This window comes from Anastrepha obliqua, chromosome 5, assembly GCF_027943255.1.
Source record: "Anastrepha obliqua isolate idAnaObli1 chromosome 5, idAnaObli1_1.0, whole genome shotgun sequence".
Lineage (NCBI taxonomy): Eukaryota > Metazoa > Arthropoda > Insecta > Diptera > Tephritidae > Anastrepha > Anastrepha obliqua.
In genome coordinates, this window is record NC_072896.1 from 50396876 (window position 1) to 50415330 (window position 18455).

At 39.2% G+C, this 18455-nt stretch overlaps 1 protein-coding gene across 1 annotated transcript; it reads left to right on the plus strand.

Annotated features, from left to right (window-relative positions):
- The first annotated feature begins 2774 nt into the window (after positions 1–2774).
- LOC129247316 (alpha-glucosidase-like) lies at positions 2775–16603 on the plus strand. The gene is made up of 3 exons (XM_054886403.1): positions 2775–3435; positions 14733–14902; positions 14973–16603. The coding sequence occupies exons 1-3, from the start codon at positions 3064–3066 to the stop codon at positions 16366–16368; spliced, it is 1938 nt and encodes a 645-aa protein (XP_054742378.1). The 5' UTR covers positions 2775–3063; the 3' UTR covers positions 16369–16603.
- The last annotated feature ends 1852 nt before the right edge of the window (positions 16604–18455 follow it).

An 18455-nucleotide genomic window follows, 5' to 3' on the forward strand; every position in this document is an offset into this window, starting at 1 on the left:
CCGTGCCATTCAACTGTTCAGCCGTGTACCCGAACTGGCGCAAAGTGTATACTTTTCGTAACATATATATTTCAATGCAACGAAAGGAATTGTGAAATAATAAACAATGTTTAGGTACAAATAGTAATTTTAAGATGTCTAGGAAGTAATCATAATCAATTGATCACAAAGTCTTTACCACGAGTCAGACTCGTTGTTTTCGCTTATGGCACAAATTCTTTACCACGAGTCAGACTCGTGGCTATAGGCTAAAGGGTTAATGACTTTTTCGTGCCTGAATTGGACGATGTTGATGTGGACGACCTTTGGTTCCAACAAGACGGCGCTACATGCCATACAGCCAACGCAACAATCGATTTATTGAAGGAAACTTTTGGTGAGCGCATTATCTCACGCCGTGGACCTGTGGCGTGGCCTCCAAGATCGTGCGATATAACACCGCTGGACTATTTCTTGTGGGGCTATGTGAAGTCGCTTGTCTACGCAGATAAGCCCGAGACGATTGACGTCTTGGAAAAGAATATTCGGCGCGTTATTGCTGACATACGGCCCCAATTGCTGCAAAAAGTGGTCGAAAACTGGGCCTCTCGGCTGGAATTTATTCGAGCCAGCCGCGGCGGCCACTTGCCCGAAATCATTTTTAAAACATAATGGCAAACCCTTATCTTTATAATAAAGCTAAATTCTTGGCCATAACATTAAATTATATACGTTTCATTTCATCTTGAAAACCTAACCTCTAAAAAAAACACCCTTTATCTCCTGCTTTTGCTTGTTGAATTTTTTGTTTTTATTTTTTAAAATATGAAACTTACCAAATCAAGTCTGTGTCAGATATTTATCCGATTTATCTGATATCAGAAAATGTCTGCCGCTTTTGCTAACTGGGCATCGTTTTGCAATGTGTGCGCACGCATACATAGGTATACCCAGATCTGGGCATGTTTGTATGTGCATACATATGTATAAAAAACTTTAAGTAAGCAAAACACAATTAGAAGTAAGCAGCAACGCACGACAAAATGTATCGCGTTCCAAATAGTTAAGTCAACGAACTCCTTCAGATGTCCGTACAATTGGTGCCTGCAAGTATCTTTGTATTATAGAAAGTAAGAAATTTGGTTGGCTGATTCGTTGGTTTCGAAAATAGTTCTTCGAAAAAATTTGTTTTCTGGTCTGGTACTTTATACAAGGTGGCGTAAAATTAATCATCCAATTTTGTTTTTGAATAACTTTTTTAACAAATAAAACCATCTTTTACATAATATGTACCTGGATTTCGATATGCTGCTACAAACAAAAGCTATACGAGCAAAGTACTAGTACACCTATGCATTAATAACATCAGCTATAAACAACACAAGATCACAAAAATCTGTTCAGTAAAACTTATTTTTCAGATTCCATCATCCTTGTGAGAGCCGGCATTGCCTTGTTGAAGTATAATTTGTCTACGGCGGTTGGTTTCCTTAATTCTTTGAAAACTTCTGGCAAACTAATGGTTGTGTACCACTCAGAATTGATTGTTTTAAGTTCCTCTAGAGGAATAGCGACATGACCAGATTTTCTGAAAAAAATATTTGCTTTGAAGTGCTTCTTCCACAAAAAACGTATGTCTCATCAAGCTCGTGTTAGAACACCCATACTATCGATTGTCGTTTGGTTTTTTGGTTTTTGGCTCATATGCATAGATGCAAGGTTCGTCAGCTGTTAAAATGTCATAGACGTGCTTTGAACCATCGCGGCTGATTTGCTTCAACATTTCTGTACACCAATCGGCGCGAGTAATTTTTTGGACAATTGTCAAATTTTGCGGTATCCAACGAGAGCAAATTTTCTCGACCATCAAATGTTCATACATTCAATAATGCTGGTCCCACCAATGCTCAAGAGTACCTCTATCTCGCGATAAGTCCTCAATAGACTCACAGCATCAATTATTTCTGGCACAACAACTGCTTTTGGATGTTCTTAACGAAATTCATACTGCAAAGATCGACGGCTAGAATTCGTTGTATTAGCGGTACACAGTGGCTAAGTGTGGTGCCGTAACGTAAAAGTCGAAGTAAGTTGGTCAATGCACTCCTGTCTTGATAATCCACGTTAAAAATCGAAAATGTTGTCAAATTAATTCCATCTTTTAGGGGAGAAGAACGTTCCAACTCACTGAAAAAAGAACAAATAAAGCTCGTAAGTGAAAATGGTATATGTAAGTTTATGATAAAAAAACCAAGGTTTTCGGTGAAAATATCGAATTAAAGCTGAGCGTCGTACGTAGTTTTGCTAAGGCGCAAAATATGCTGCTTTTATATTTTGCGCCTTAGCAAAACGACCTCGTATAGTATAATGAAAATAACTCATAAGTAAAGAAGTTCAAAGATAGGCCATCTTTCGGTATTTACCACATTTCAGTATTCTTCAGCTGGTAAAAATATATTCAATATCAGTCTAGTTCGTAGTAACGAACTAAGAAAGTATTTTCCTAATTCAGGTTTTCCCTGCAGGGAGTTCGGGTTGTGGCTTATTTAAAAATGTGCGAGCATACATGCATACATACCATATACACACATACATATGCTGCACTGATTTTAGCGTATCGAAAGAGCTTCTCCAATTTGTTTTCACTTGCGTTCTTCAATTGCCTATTGGTACTATGCACATATGTATGTACGTATGTACTTAACATATATATGATATAAATAAACTCATTCACATTTGGTTCACTTGTTCATCCATTTAAGTTCTACACATAGCATTGTTGTGGGTAGAAAAGAATTCAGTTTGTGCCGAGAGATTGCGCTGCCAAGTCAGTGTCAGCAGAATTTTCGTATTTACCATATTCAAACTCAAACAAGCCTACATAGGTATATATGTGTATTCGGTGCATATCGTGGCCAAAACATTTCGCTTTGCCAATTAACAAGTAGTTAAGCAATGATTAAGAAATTTGTAACAGTCGAAAAAGCCATTTAATTCTTTGCAAATTCAGTGAAATTATTCGTCAAATACTCTATTTTGACGTATAAACGTACACATACACACACAGGCGCACTCACGTAAGCGATGAACACGATGGGTATATCTACGGATCCCACATTGCTCGATGTGGAATTGCCTGCAACTCTCATTGAATCACCTTCAGTGTCGACATTTCTGCCAGAAGAGGAGGCTTCCATATGCCCACTATTGTCCACAACAAATGGCACTTCAACGCCGGTCACCTTTTCACATCCGCTGACACCTTGCATAGACAATGACAGCACAGCCTCAGCTAATTTGTGCAATGAAGATGCAGACGCCAAGGTCGAGACAAGTTCATCGTCGGGCAGTAGCTCCGGTATTGGAATGGATGCGCAAGATACAGCGGCCACAACGCTTTTTCACAAGCCTCTTGCCTATCAACATTTACAAGTCAACAATGGAGGTGCTCTGCAGGTCAGGCCGCAAAAAAACAAAAAAAATATACATACATATATAATATCTACACATGCATGTGTGTGAGGTGAAAGTGTAGGAAGAGGAAGAGCAAGCATGTGGTTATTAGTGGTGATATGTTTAGATGGGGTGGTATTATGCAAAAGTGATGTGGGCGATTGTGTGGAACTTCTTTTGACAGCACGTAGAGGCAAAACGTTCTGTATACAAACAGATGCTTGCCATGCAAACTTACATTCCATACAGTGCGTGAGAGTGTAAAATGAAGAGTGAAAAATGCTTGCTTAACGGTTGTTTAAGTAATATTTACATTTCGATTAATACGAATCATATAAACATGAGTGGTCCATGTATTTATGTGCGGCCGCCGTAGTCGAATGGTAGGTGCGTGACTACCATTCGAAAGTGCGTAGGTTCGAATCGCCGTGCATGAAACAGCAAAGTGATAGAAATGTTTTATCAATGGCAAACCTACGGGTGTATTTCCGTCCCATTTGTGGAACGACATCAAGGCACACGCCACAAATAGGAGGAGCTCAGCCAAACACCTAATAGGAGTGTACGCGCCAATTATTTCTTTATTTTTCATATGTGGTCGACATACGACGAGAATTTATTTAATAAGAAAACGGAAATTGCTCATTGCGTTTATCCATTAACACCTGCGGACTTAATGGCACCGCTAAAAGTGCAGTTCCAGTTAAACGCTGTTTACATGACGCGATTTTTGGTTAAGCTTTACGTGAATGTATATTAACAGTTTAATGGTGTAAACGGCCTTGCAAAAAATCGCTTTCCACAAAGTTGGTCGCCAGCCAGCTTTCATGTATTCATTTTTTTCTTTTTGAAGCAACCCTGAGTTTGTTTACATTTTGTACTATGTGTGTGCCAATTTTTAAAGTGAATCAGTGGCTTCGTTTACGAATGCGACATACAAAATACCTATGGAAAGTATTCAACGTCTTGGTGTATTCTGCACTACAGGGGCGAGGGGAACTACACCAACGGCAGTGATTGAAAGAATATTCAACCTGTTACCGATTGATATTACGGCAGAATGTCTAGCAAATAAATCTGCCGTAAAACTTAGCGCAACGATACATAGCTCAATAGGCATGAGTTATAGGGTCAATATGGATTATATGACTCCGAAATGCAATTGGGTGGGGAAATCCCGAACAGCGATAGAAGAAAACGTGTGGAAAAGAGGAATGAAATTTGGCCCCAATACGCTTAATAGATTTACTGACGGCTTGAAAATGTTGGACGAAGTAGGTGCAGGGATTTTTTGCGCAGAGCAAGGCATCAGGCAGCCACTCAAACTGTTCAAGGCTGCATTCGCAAAGACATCGAGCAACTCCAAAATAAATATATACGTTGACAGTCAAGCGGGGATAAAGGCAATAAACTCATATCCAATTTCATCTAAAAACGTTCTAAAAAGCGAGGAAGTCATAGGGAGACTGTTCGCAGGCTGTCGGCCGTACATCGATTGAGTACCCTGACATAAAGGCATTGCAGGAATCGGAATTGTAGATGAGATTACCAAGAGCGCAGGTTATATGGCATTTGAACAAGAAAACGACATACTAAAACCCTTAAAGACGATCTACAATGGCATCGTTATGGGCATGAATGGACTTATAGATAAGATATTGAACAATCTAGCCACTTGCGAAACCGCGAAAATCATGTGTACACAGAATGCCAGATTTGTACTAGCTCTGAGTAGAAAAGAAAGCAGAATTATCGTAGCTACAAGATTGCAGACTTACAAATGATCCCTAGTAAGGAACTATTTCGATTACTCGCAATATCAAAATTAAGCACATAAGGCCGCACAATAGATCAATCTGGTCGCAGTGCATAAAGTCCTTGCCTAACTCGTACAACCATTACCATCGTAGGTATACTGACAGGCCACAACTAGCTAGCGGACCACGCATACAAGACAGGAGTTACAAACAATGATAACTGCATATTTTTCAATGAACTAGAAAGGAAACTAGGGGGGAAACTTCAGAACAGCTTCTATGCTCGTGCTCTGCATTAGCTAGAACGCGAATGAAGTGCTTAGGAGCTTTACAAAATGAGAAGTTGGAATGTATCTACTACAGACAAACGTAAAGGTCAAGCTCCAGCTGGTATCACTATGGACCAATAAGTCTATGTGATGGCTTTCAGCCTGCCAGCTCAACCTTACCTAACCTAGCCTAACGAAAGTATGAATACAGAACTTTCTTGAAGTTGATCTTGACTTAAATGCTCTCAATTGAAGTAGGAATTGAGTTCCAGATACAGGTAACATTGACGAAAAACAGTCTTGTAGAGGTTAGAAAATTGCAAAAGGTGGCAACAAAATTCGTCACTAATTTTGTTTTTGAATAACTCTTTCATTAAATAAAAAATATTTTTGAGAGCTAGAGAAATCTTTACCTTCCTTGTCTGTTTGTATACTTCTCAAACGTCAAATATGATTGACGTACGACGCTATTTACAAAAATTATAATTCTTCGGATAGAGTGATTAATTTTGCGCCACCTTCTATATGGCTTATGTCTTAACAGTGTCAAGCCTCACTAAAGTAACAAAGAAAATAATAAAATAAATATTTTCTAAGAGCGGCTGCCAGTAGAGGCAAATCTTTGAATGTATTTCTGATGTGAAAAAGCTGCTCATAAAACTATCTGACATTCGAAGCCAGCATTTAACTGTAGAAGCTGCCATTTTGAGGGCATACCCGGGCATCAACTTATTTATGCTTAAACAAAAATTCGCAGTAGAAATATCCCAATGCCTTTATTACTTTTTATAAACTAAAGGAAAACTCTAACAAAAATGATTTTATTTTTATAATATGGGCTTTCACTTTTTCTTCTTGATTGACCGGTTTGGACCGAGATTAACAAAATCATTTCTTTTTCGAGCTAACCGGTGCCAGTTGGACGTACCAAGTGAAGCCAAGTTCTTCTCCACCTGATATTTCCAACGCAGTGGAGGCCTTCCTCTTCATCTGCTAACACCAGCTGGTACCGCAGTGAATACTTTCAGAGCCGGAACATTTGTTTCCATTCGGACAATATGACCCAGCCAATAAAGCCGTTGGATTTTTATTCGCTGCGCTTTGTATATGCCGTCGTAAAGCTCATACAGCTCATTGTTCCATCACCTACAATACTCGCAAAAATATCCAAAAATCTTCCGGGGAGTCTTTCTCTCCAACACTCCAAGCGTCGCGTCATCGGATGTTGTCATCGTCCACGTTTTTGCGCCATAAGTTAGGACGGGCATAATGAGAGTCTGGTAGAGTCTTAGTTTTGTTCGTCGAGAGAGGACTTTACTACTCAATTGTCTACTTAGTCCAAAGTAGCACTTGTTGGCAAGAGAGATTCTACGTTGGATTTCCAGGCTGACATTGTTATAGGTGTTAATGATGGTTCCTAAATAAACGAAGTATCTTACAACCTCGAAATCATAACTGTGAACAGTGACTTGGGTGCCCATACGCGAGTGCGCCCAAACAATTGGCGCCTTGTTGACAGGAGGTACTTCGTTTTGCCTCGTTCACCACCAGCCCCATTCGCTTTGCTTCTTTATCCACGTTGGAAAGGCCGATGATATTGATACGTCAACAAATGTACTGTTTTAATTTCTATTTTTCTGATTTTTTAGCTATTATCTTTTTAAACAGTTGGTTTAAACAGCTGACGAACGTTTCGTGTTTTGTTTCACTGTCAAACCTCTTCAGTTTGGTCTATAATTTAACCATGAATCGTTTTATAAACGAACAACGCTTGCAAATCATTGAATATTATTATAAAAATTCGTGTTCTGTCGATTGTCGAAATTGTGTTCAGCGACGAAGCTCATTTTTGGATCAATGGATACGTTAATAAGCAGAATTGTCCATTTCGGAGTGAAGATCAGCCAAAAGAATTGCAAGAGCTACCAATGTATCCAGAAAAGGTCACAGTTTGGTACGGCTTATGGGCTGGAGGTATCATTGGACCATACTTATTCAAAGATGCTACGAATCGTAACGTAACTGTGAATGGTGAGCGCTACCGTGATATGATATCCAATGGATAACAATGGACTTGTTGAGAGGCGAGTTCGGTGAGCATTTTATTTCACGTTCGGGACCTGTCAATTGGCCACCCAGATCGTGCGATATAACGCCTTTAGATTATTTTTTGTGGGGCTATGTTAAAGCTCATGTCTATTCAGACAAGCCTGCTTCAATTTACGCATTGGAAGACAAAATTAAAGCATTTATATGTGAGATACCGGCCGAAACATTGGAAAGAGTATGCCAAAATTAGTCTAAGCGGATGGACCATTTGAAGCGCAGTCGCGGTCAACATTTGCATGAAATAATCTTCAAACATTAAATTATATGGACTGTACTATCGATTTAAATAAAAATTTCATGCATTTTTCTGAATGTTACGTCTGTTTTTTTGAAAAACTTTCCTATAGCTCTTAAAAAATCACCCTTTACTTTTCCTAAATCCACAAAAATAACCAAGTTCCGGGAAGAGGATAGAGTTTTCAATGAAAATTAAATAAATGAAAGAACCCAAAAACCGCAGATTATCCAGTTTGATGAGTTTAGGTCAACTTTTCGGTTTTGAGCCGCCATCTTGCGTCTTCCATTTTGAATTTGGAATAACTGTCGTCAGATTTGTAATCAGCGACTCCAAAAATTTAAAGAGAATATAATTTACTCAATTTAATAATTGCAATTCTGGGCCTTTTTTATCCCCACTTTTCTCAAGCCTTGACGAAACGAACACTTTTGAGCCCAGAATCATATTCAGCGACTAAAATACTTCGCAAACCAGTGTCATATAAAACAAAGGAAATATTTGTACCAGTGATTAAAACATTCTGCCACCATTTGGAACTTATATATATAAACTTAACCCAAAGCAGTTCCCGAATTTATTTAAATTCACTATATGTTTTCATAATGTTCAATTATGGCCGGTTAGTAAGCGGAGAAATGCCGGGCTTGCGTTGCTAAACTCGGCCGAAAACGCATAAGCGAATATGGTTCCAATTAAGAAGAAAAGTTGGGTTTTATGCCACGTTGAGCAGTTCATAATTTTGCAAATCACAAAGAACTTAAATTGAACCCACTGCGAGCTGTGGTCAGCTGAATATTGCGGCAACCGAGCTCTTCCTTTACGATATTCAAATTTCTTTTTTCTGAAGCCGTTTACTTACCTTCAACTCTAATCCATGAGTGTTACCGTTATATTTGTTGCACAATCCGATCGACGGCTATTCGAAACAATATGTTTTTTATCATTTCGATGTTTCTTGTCTGAATGTTCAGTTCAGGATAATGAAAATATATATTTATTATATTTTATAATTTCACACTTCCTACCTTGAAAATTTCTATGGTGCACTATCGTGCACTATCGAATGGTAGTCGCGCATCAAACCATTTGGCTACAGTGGCCGCTCTTATAAAGCAAAACACCCTGTATGTAAGTGACACACAATAAACTTAGCGCAGATTGTCGATTGAGTTCATTTTGCAGTATCGAATATGTGATTGCCTGCATAAAGATTTATCAACAATAGAACTTCCATTGGTTTCCAAACTGGCTTCATCAGTTGATTCACCGTTTGCTAACCCATTAGATACATGCATTTTCCGGCTTCAATTACATTTTCGGTTTCACAACACAATAGTTAAATATCGTGAAAAGAAACAATATCCACAGTCAGGCAACTCGTGCATATCCACATACGTGACTCGACAATTATTATGGAAAACATAGTTATTGTGTGATAATAGTACTCACGTAACTTATGCTAAGAAATGTGTTACATACTTATGTATCTACATACTTGCTTACTAGGGGCGTCTGATACGTTCACGGTCTAAGGTACTTAATGGGATAAAAATTCAATTAAAATATTTGTGCTTTTTTCATTCATAATGTAGTCCCCTCGTGTTACTCTTGACTTCTTATAAAAGGTGGCACAAAATTAATCACTTATAATTTTTGTAAATGGTGTCATACGCCTGTCATATTTGACACTTGGGAACTAGACTGCTGCGGTATACAGACAAGCAAACAAGTTCAAATTTAAGATTTCCATCACTAAAAATAATTTTTTTTATTTACTACGAAACTTATTCAAAACCAAAATTGATAATTCATTTTTCTGAGCAATTGCGCACATGGGTTGAGGTAGACATAATCCGAACGTTTTGTTTGGTGCTTTCATTGGCAGTGGCTTCGACGTAAACTTATAGGTACATCTATTTCTTGCTAAAAGATGGAGAGTAGAGTGGGAGAATTTATTGAATACCTCCAAAGAATAATTAAATACTTCAAGTGCGGCCAGTTAAACGAGGAATAGTAGTTTCTTCATATTACAATCAATCTACAGGTTTTTTGAGGGCCATCAAATATAGGTTAAAAAATCAATACCAGACTAAATATACATGGTGTAGTCCAAAATAAAAAAGTATGAGCTAAAAAAAAAAACGACAGGAGCTTTGTTCTGAAAACTTCGAGTTTATTTATTCAAAAACTCCTCTCTGGCCTCGATACACTATTTTGCGCGCTCTAAAAGCTTTCCGAAAGAGTGTTTTAGTACATTGACCGGAATGTCCTTCAGGATGTCGGTACAAGCCTTTTGGATGATCTCTACGGACGCAAAACGTTTTCCTTTCATGGCCAAATGAAATTTTCCAAATAGGTAGAAGTCATAGGGGAACCATATCAGGTGAATACGGTGAGTGATTGATGGTTAAACGGTGATTTCTAGTCAAAAAATCAGTCACAAGAGTGGACCGATGAGATGGTGTACTATCATGCAACAAGCGCCAGCTTCCTCCTTCGCGGTATTCAAGGCGAATTCGACGAGTGCGATGCAACAAGGCTTCAAAACGCCAAGATAGAAAATTGCATTGACGGTTTGGCCCGTTGGCACGAAATCCTCTTCGACAATTCTCTTGGAATCGTAAAACCAAATGAGCATCGACTTGATTTTTCACTTCCCCAAACGCGATTTTTTAGGTGGTGGCTGGTCTGGGGCCTTCCATTTGGCACTTTGACGCTAAGTTTCAGGCCCATGTTGGAAACACCTCCTCCTCTCGCCTACTTAATGAGGTCTTTCGAATGTTGAATTCTGAGCAGTTTTTGGTCCTCAGTTAACTTGTGCGAAATGAAACGTGCACAGACCTTTCGTAAGCCTAAATGATCAGTTAAAATGCGATAAATCGATGTTTTGGAGATATTCAACTCCGATTTAATGAATTTCAATGATGATTTCGGTTCATTTTTTATACATGGACGAACAATTTCGATGGAGTTTTCGGTGATTACTGATTTTGGGCGGCCTGTATGTTCATTGTCATTTATGTCCTCACAACCATCTCTAAAACGTGTTAACCACTCATGAACTCTGTTACAAGATAGACAGCCATTGCCATAAACTTTTGTCATCAATTCAAATGATTCGGTAAATGTTTTACTGATTTTAAAACAAAATTTGATATTAGCTCTTTGTTCGAAACTCATTTTTGTACCGATGATACAAACATACTGACACTTTAGGCACAATAACTTTGCTTCCACTGAACCGAATGTCACCAGGCTTTTATTGGAAGTCAGCTAGGGATGTAACTTCCAACGCACTCACTCATTAAAAAGATGGCACCATCAAAAACATTTTTATGACGTCAGTCTTGTTTATTTTGGACTTCACCTTGTATATGTACAAAAAGAATTGTCTTTTTTTTAAACCAAATCTTATTGAAGCTACGTCCGAATGCTCGATGTATAGAAAAATTATTGATCGATTTTTAACGGTACTCTGCGAAGAGAATCCAAAGGTGACAAAACGTAGGTTAGTTAAGACCAACTAAAATCATCAAAATGGCTATTACACGATTATTTAACTGCTAGCTGTTGGGAGCTGTGAACAGAGCTGTTTTCTATAGCACGTAGCGCCATCTTTCTATCCAGATCGCACCCACAACCAATTCTTAAATGTAAGAAAAAATTGTTTAACCTCCCAGTAGCACACTAAGGATGCATTTACTCCACTATGACTAAGCGTGGGTTTTCGGAGATCAAATCCGACAGTCTTTGTTGCCCTTACGAAAATATGCTTTTCTTTTACATAGAAACGATATCGAAGCTGATTACTATTAACTTTAAATTTTTGAATTAGTGAAACATTACAAGCAAACAATTTGGGGAATTTTTGTGGATATTGTTAATCTTGCGTTACGGAGATCTGCGATACACTTTTGGCAGAAACTGGCCGCCCTGAGCTTGGTAAAATTTTTGACTTCAAATGCGTATGGCGGCTGTTTTTCCGTTTTAACTCCCTAAAAACTCGAGCTTGCACTTTCGATCACTCTGTCGTATTCTGTTTCACCTAGAACTATTTTTAATACTTTTTTTCGGAGACTAATATTAACGTGTGGAATAACATCAAACGCCCAAAAAGGGGTGTACGCGCCAATTATATATATTTACTATTAACGGCCGTGAACTTTACCAACGTCCCTCGTAAGTATGTATTCGTATATGTTTATCCGAATTCTCGCATACTTAAAGTTAGCTTAGATGATACGTGGAGTATTGAGTAGTCGTTGGGGGCGACACAAAAGCCAAAGTGAAATGTTTGCACTATTAATTGTTGGGTGAAATCGAATTGCGTTGATATTTCAAACAATTAAGTAACAAAAATGTAAATAATTGCCAAGAGTATGTGTGGGTATGTTAAGTATTTTTGCATAAATGCTTATTAAACGTAAACAAATTAGGAGGGCATTAAGCCATAAAAGAAATCGGAAGTTGGCTACGTGTAATCTCTCACGACGCGGCGTTAATACTTTGGTTTTATTGCGATTTATGAAAGGTTTGGTTATAATTAAAAGCTCATTTTGTGGACTTATATATGGTATTGGCATTTAAATAGGTGAAATACTTAGGTTAGGTTAGGTTAGATGGTTGTTTCTAAGTAAAAATGGACTCACTTGGGTAGAATTCCATTTTTGGCCATTGTGTGTGGGGGGGGGGGCAACCAGCAACCGGGTAATATTCAAGTCAATACTGCCAAATCTTAGTCTCGCGAAAGAAGGTTGCCGCGAAGTAGGCACTGAAATGATTCCACCTCATTTTCTCATCAAAGTTACCACGAAAGGAATGCCAAATCTCACTTCACGTCTTACGGACAATTCCTCATCAAGATACCCATCGCAATCTAAAATTAATTTTTTGTTAGTATTTCGAGTTCTCGGGTGCCTTCAAACCACGCGTGACCAGAAGAGCCTCGTAACCATACAAGTGCGCTCGATTAGTCAACGTGAAAGCCACCTTTTCAGGAGCACATGTAATACACCAGTCCTATTCATACACGGAGAAACACCTGGCTGATGTTCTGCCTAGCCTGCGCGTCAGCTAAGTAGTTTTTACTTAGCCAATGTTGTATTTTCTATCGAGTTCAACCAGCGAAAGCTCCATACAACAAAGTGGCCAAAATATTACTTGACATTTTGCGCCCTTACAACAAGACAACTCATGCCCGTCTTCGCACAATTGGGTTTCCATGTTAGCTTTCTGGCAGATACCTAAATGATAGTCTCCATATTGAAGGGAGCTGCGATCTGCGTATCCTATTTCTTCTCATAAATATAACAACGAAATTTAAGTATCCCTGTGTCAGCTCGTTAAGAGCACCCTGAAACTGTTCCCTATACGTGCTAAATCATCCGATTTGATGATCCTCTAACAACTGCTTCTTCCCATTCCTCCCCGTCTACTCAAAGTAGGGGTGGGAGAGAACCTCCTTGGGGCGTGCCCCGAATCACTTGCTGCTAAAGAGAGACACAGCTTCACTCAGCTACAATCCTCAGTCGCCTAGCAATAGATGGATATACCTGATAAGATCGATTTCAACCATTCCAGTTGCCTCCGTGACATTATTTAGAACCCTACTCGATGTCACGGTAGGCGCCCATTGCGAACTTCTTCTACAATAGAGGTATATACAGGGTTGGACATATTAAACTGACCCATGTGATTATTAAAAAAATATGGAAAAAGAAACATTTTTTTGTGTTTCATTGTGAAAAACATTTAATTTAGTTCAAGGAGATTCGTTTACATCACTTTTTGAATATGATATCGCGCAAGTGGTCGCCCTTAGCTCGTATAGCGTAATGTGCCCGTTTTTCGGCGTTTTCCATAGTTTTGGCCAGCGTCTCGGCCGATATGGCGGCTATTTCCCGTCGGATATTGGCCTTAAGTGCGCCTAGTGTCTTTGGCTTGTTGACGTAAACCTTAGATTTCAAATTACAGTAAAAAGTTATAGGGTTACTCAATGGGTCAGTTTAATATGGCCAACCCTGTATATTGTACCACACATCTTAAAAATTGTATGCAAGGAACATTGCACTAAAATATCTTTACAATAAGTATTTTAAGTGTGCAACAAACAACCCGCAGAAACTCGATTTTTATGTATGCAGGTTAATCAGTCTTTCAAGGGCTTTCAACAGATATGATGAACAATTGATTAGCATGAAAACTGTAGGGATGCATGTTCGCTTTCGTTCGCCTTGAGTATGAAGGTAACTCACACTGCCCTCCTTATCGTGAGCAAATAACTCCTACTTATGCAGTTTGCAAAATAAGGCCCAGCCAGGGGCTGACACTCCTACATACATATTCCTGGTACTGCCCAGATATAATGCCGTCGGTACGAGGCGGCTTTAAGGGTTTTATAGGGGTGAACGCCCTCAACAGGCTTCTCTTTTTTTTCAGTACGTACTGCTGCAGCTTGGGGTGCTGATAGTATTCGGGGACGAATTTGTCGAAAAATGGGCGCCGAGGGGTATCCTGAGCGACTTCTCGCTGCTCATGGGTAACTCCTCTGAGTCATTCGAACTTTTGAACTTTTTTTGGAGAATCTTTTCTACAGGTTTCAAATGTACTCCCGTTCCTACAAGAATGCCAATGAAATGGAGGCGGTTACGGCATCCAACTTACATAGGTGACAAAATACTACAACCTCCCTTGCTCTGAGATCCGAAATGCAAGATCAAAAGAAAATAATCATCATCGAAATCTAGGGTCACCGTTCATATTTAAAAATTCCATCAAGGATCAATAGCAGTTAGCATTACACATTGTGCCCTACATGCATGCGATCTGCTCCACTTCCCGCTAAAGCACTTACATATAATAATATATTATATTGGTTTATATTGTTATTAAAAGAAAGGCTGGTTAACATGTTTTTTATTTTCACAGGACTCCAATATCGCAAATGGCACTCTATCGAAGGATACACCGTCCTTTGTTTCCTGGAACTGGCCCTTGATACGCAAATGCACTTTCTTTGTCTTCATGTCCAGCTTATTGGGTATGTGCGCAGTCGTGGTGGCAATGATTATCATGTTGCCGAAGACCTGTAATCCAAAGTGAGATAGATTAGGTGTTGATATTCATTGGTTCCAATTCCTATTAAATTAATTATTTCTCGCCCCACAGAACGGCTTGGTATCACGGTAGTGTCTTTTACGAGATCTTTCCTGCCAGTTTTCAGGACTCCAACAACGATGGCATTGGGGATTTACGTGGCATTGCTCAGCGAGCGGACTACTTGGCCTCATTGGGTGTGAAAGCCATACGCTTAAACTCAATATTTCAGTCAACTCATTATCCCGATGATTTTGAGCATCCCACCTCTGTCTTCGAGGTAGCTAATGTTTTAGGCAATGCACAAGATGTTCAACAACTGGCAGAAGCACTACACGAACGTCAGATCTTCTTGCTGCTTGACCTACCGATCGGTGCATTTATTCAACAACTGGATGAGGCCACTACGACTGCACCAGTCTCATTGACTGAGGCCGTGACAAAGCAAGCAAATAACGAGTCTGACAGCACGGGCTCCACTATCACAACAGCAAAAAAAACGGTCACCTTATCCGCCGTCTCATCAGCTGGCAATGTATTCAGCGCTGCCATACTGAAATGGTTGCAACTAGGTGTGGATGGCTTTTATCTTAAAGGTTTGGAGAATTTCGTGGATGACGTTCGCTTGTTAGCAAATTTGCATGAGTGGAAGCAGCTTGTCGGCGCCAACCGCATTCTAATTGCTAACGAAGCTTTCATTCAAGAATTGAATCCTGCATTGCGTTCATTGGCACTGCATCATCTGGATCTGGTGGATATGCATTTGGATGTGCTAAATGGCACACGGCACTTGGAAAAGCACCTCAATAATATTTTTAGCGGGCCACTTGCGCCTACCGAACATGGCCCATGGCTACATTGGTCCATCGGCGGTGTGGATAAACAGCGTTTTACTCGCTATGGGCAGAGTAGAAATATAACTTTGGCTGCGACCATCATGCAGCTCATGCTGCCAGGTACACCAAATATCTTCTACGGTGACGAAATTGCATTGGAGGCTATCACCGATCGGCACAATGAACATAATGAAACTAAACACCTTCACCATCTGTCCACTATGGAATGGCTAAACACCACAAAACAGTTTACGAATCGTGAAACTTTACCTTGGCTGCCACATACGGCGCACTACAGCCTAGAAAACTTCAAAACGGTGATGAAAATGATCGAATTACGAAATCGTTCGCCGTCGTTGTATAAAAATGCCATCTGCAAGCCCGAGAAGACCCTGTCTAACACGGAAATACGTTGCAGCAACGACGACATCTTAGTGGTTGAGCGCGTGTACCCGCGTCGGAACTCGTTTGTTTCCGTGTCGAATTTCGGTCAGAAGCGTGTGTCCATGGACATGACTGCCATGTACTTCAGTGGAGTAAAAATGCTTGCCAATGATCAAAGCGAAAAAATTTACTTTTCAAACTTCGAGATTGGTCCATGGGAGACAATAGTTGTCAGACTAGATAAGTGAGCGGTTCTAAGTAGCTGTAAAATGAGCAATTCAAGACATGGAAAACATCTGCCAAAATCGGAGAATATATGAATTTTGTATGCTTTTTGGGCTTCTGGTTTTAATATGTACTTATTGTAAATAGCAATGTACCGTTTATATATTTTTATAGATGCATGTATGTACATATGTATGTATGTAGTGGATAGATACTTGCACATCAAACGTTGAATAAAAAATGTGACTTTTAAGATTTGAATAAGCGTTTTTCTCAACTAGCCGGCCGTAAGATCCTGGAGATGACTTGGAGACTGAAGTCGAAATATCGATCAAACCAAATAAATAACGGTGGCCGCCGTAGCCAAATGGGTTCGTGCGTGACCATTCGGAAATGCACAGGTTCGAGTCTCCTACATGAAACACCTACGAGAGTATTTATGCCACGAAAAAGCTTCTCATAAATAACCATCTCTGCCTTGTGCAGCAGTATTCGTTGCCAATAACAGGAAAAGGCAGATAAATCAGCCTACTACCTTTCAAATACCAAGTTGGCTTCCTTATCATATGCTTCTATTGGCTTGGATTCTTCGCTATCAGATATAATAGGAACTACATACTGTGAGGCTGTGGGTGGGGACAATGCTAATGCGTATTATTTATTATTCGATGACAAAAAGAATTATATAAATTGAACTATATATAACATATAGTTTTCAAGACTTCAGCTGTCTTAATCATTCAGAGTTCTAACGAAGCACTTCAATCCATCAGCAGCCAGAAGGGAGGCAAACACCACTTTAACAGTAAAGCGGGCAGTAGTCTGGTTATCAAGAAACGAGTAAATAACTGCTTTGAGACATTTTTGAGTATTTAATAATATTAGGATTCACTGCAAAATGCTAATAATCATAAGAATTGTGAGCTAGAGATGACACCCGTGATGAGGGTGTTATACCAGCATAGCACATTGCAGCTACACAGCTACATATAATACTAAGCAACTCTCCCCGCATAGCTGTCGAAAAGCTATTACCACACGGAGCTGGCTCCTAGTTACTCTTGACGCTTACGAGACTCCGAGCGTTTTAGATCATTAGGAATATGTTATTATACATGCAAATTACATGAATTATTTTCTAGTTATCTTAGCATAAAAACTACAATATTTTCTCTATTTAATATTTTAAAGGTTTTGGGAACATAGCGTGGGCATTGGAACGAGACGTGATCAGCATCCTCTTTCCTCTCCATTCAGATTGGCACCAAACTGCCCAACTGTTTTGAGCAAATCTGTTTTGGTCAATTCCCTGTGCCCTGAAAGGAATTGAGTCAGGAATCTTACCTCCGAGAAGCTCTCCTTCGACCGTAATAAGGCTACGAAAATACATTGCCTGTTGACGCCACTTCTAAACTTCACATCAAACTATTACTCTCTCGAATCTGTCCCTCCAAAGTATCAATGGGCGACATTAAAGAGGAGATACATTTTAACGCAGAGTCGAGAGAATTACCTTTACACTGCGATTATTATGCACGTGTATTCTCACGGACTTTTCTTCTGACGAATTCATTCGAAGAACAAATATCATACTTGCTTTTCAATGAAAGTGCTTACCTTGGATGCGAATTTAATGTCAGATTTTTTCATACATATGTGTGACGACTAGCTTCCAGTGTTTTAGTTTTTAGACTGGATTACAACAAGTGTTTTGCGAAGAGAATATTTTGAGGCAGTATACATACATTCATCATGAAAGTTGGGATAGTGGTTCACAACTGGAAATTTCACTGACAACGAGTATCCCTCTACTTGAAGGCTAAGCATCGTTGTTCTCAAATGTGATGCATTAATACATGTAATATCAATTACATATGTATGCTAAGTGGTTTTAAGTCGTATTTCTGTATCATACTTTTAATCAACTTTTGCGTACTTCAAAAACGCCACCAATCTTTGTTTCAGCTTCGGAAAATTAGAGTACTTTGTGATTTTTTTCCAATATATTCAGTTAGAGCTCCTGTTAACCGAATTACGCCCGAGTGCTCGTTTTAGAAATTTACTCATTCATTTTTAATATTTACTAGTTATCTCTGTACAAACCGTTGTA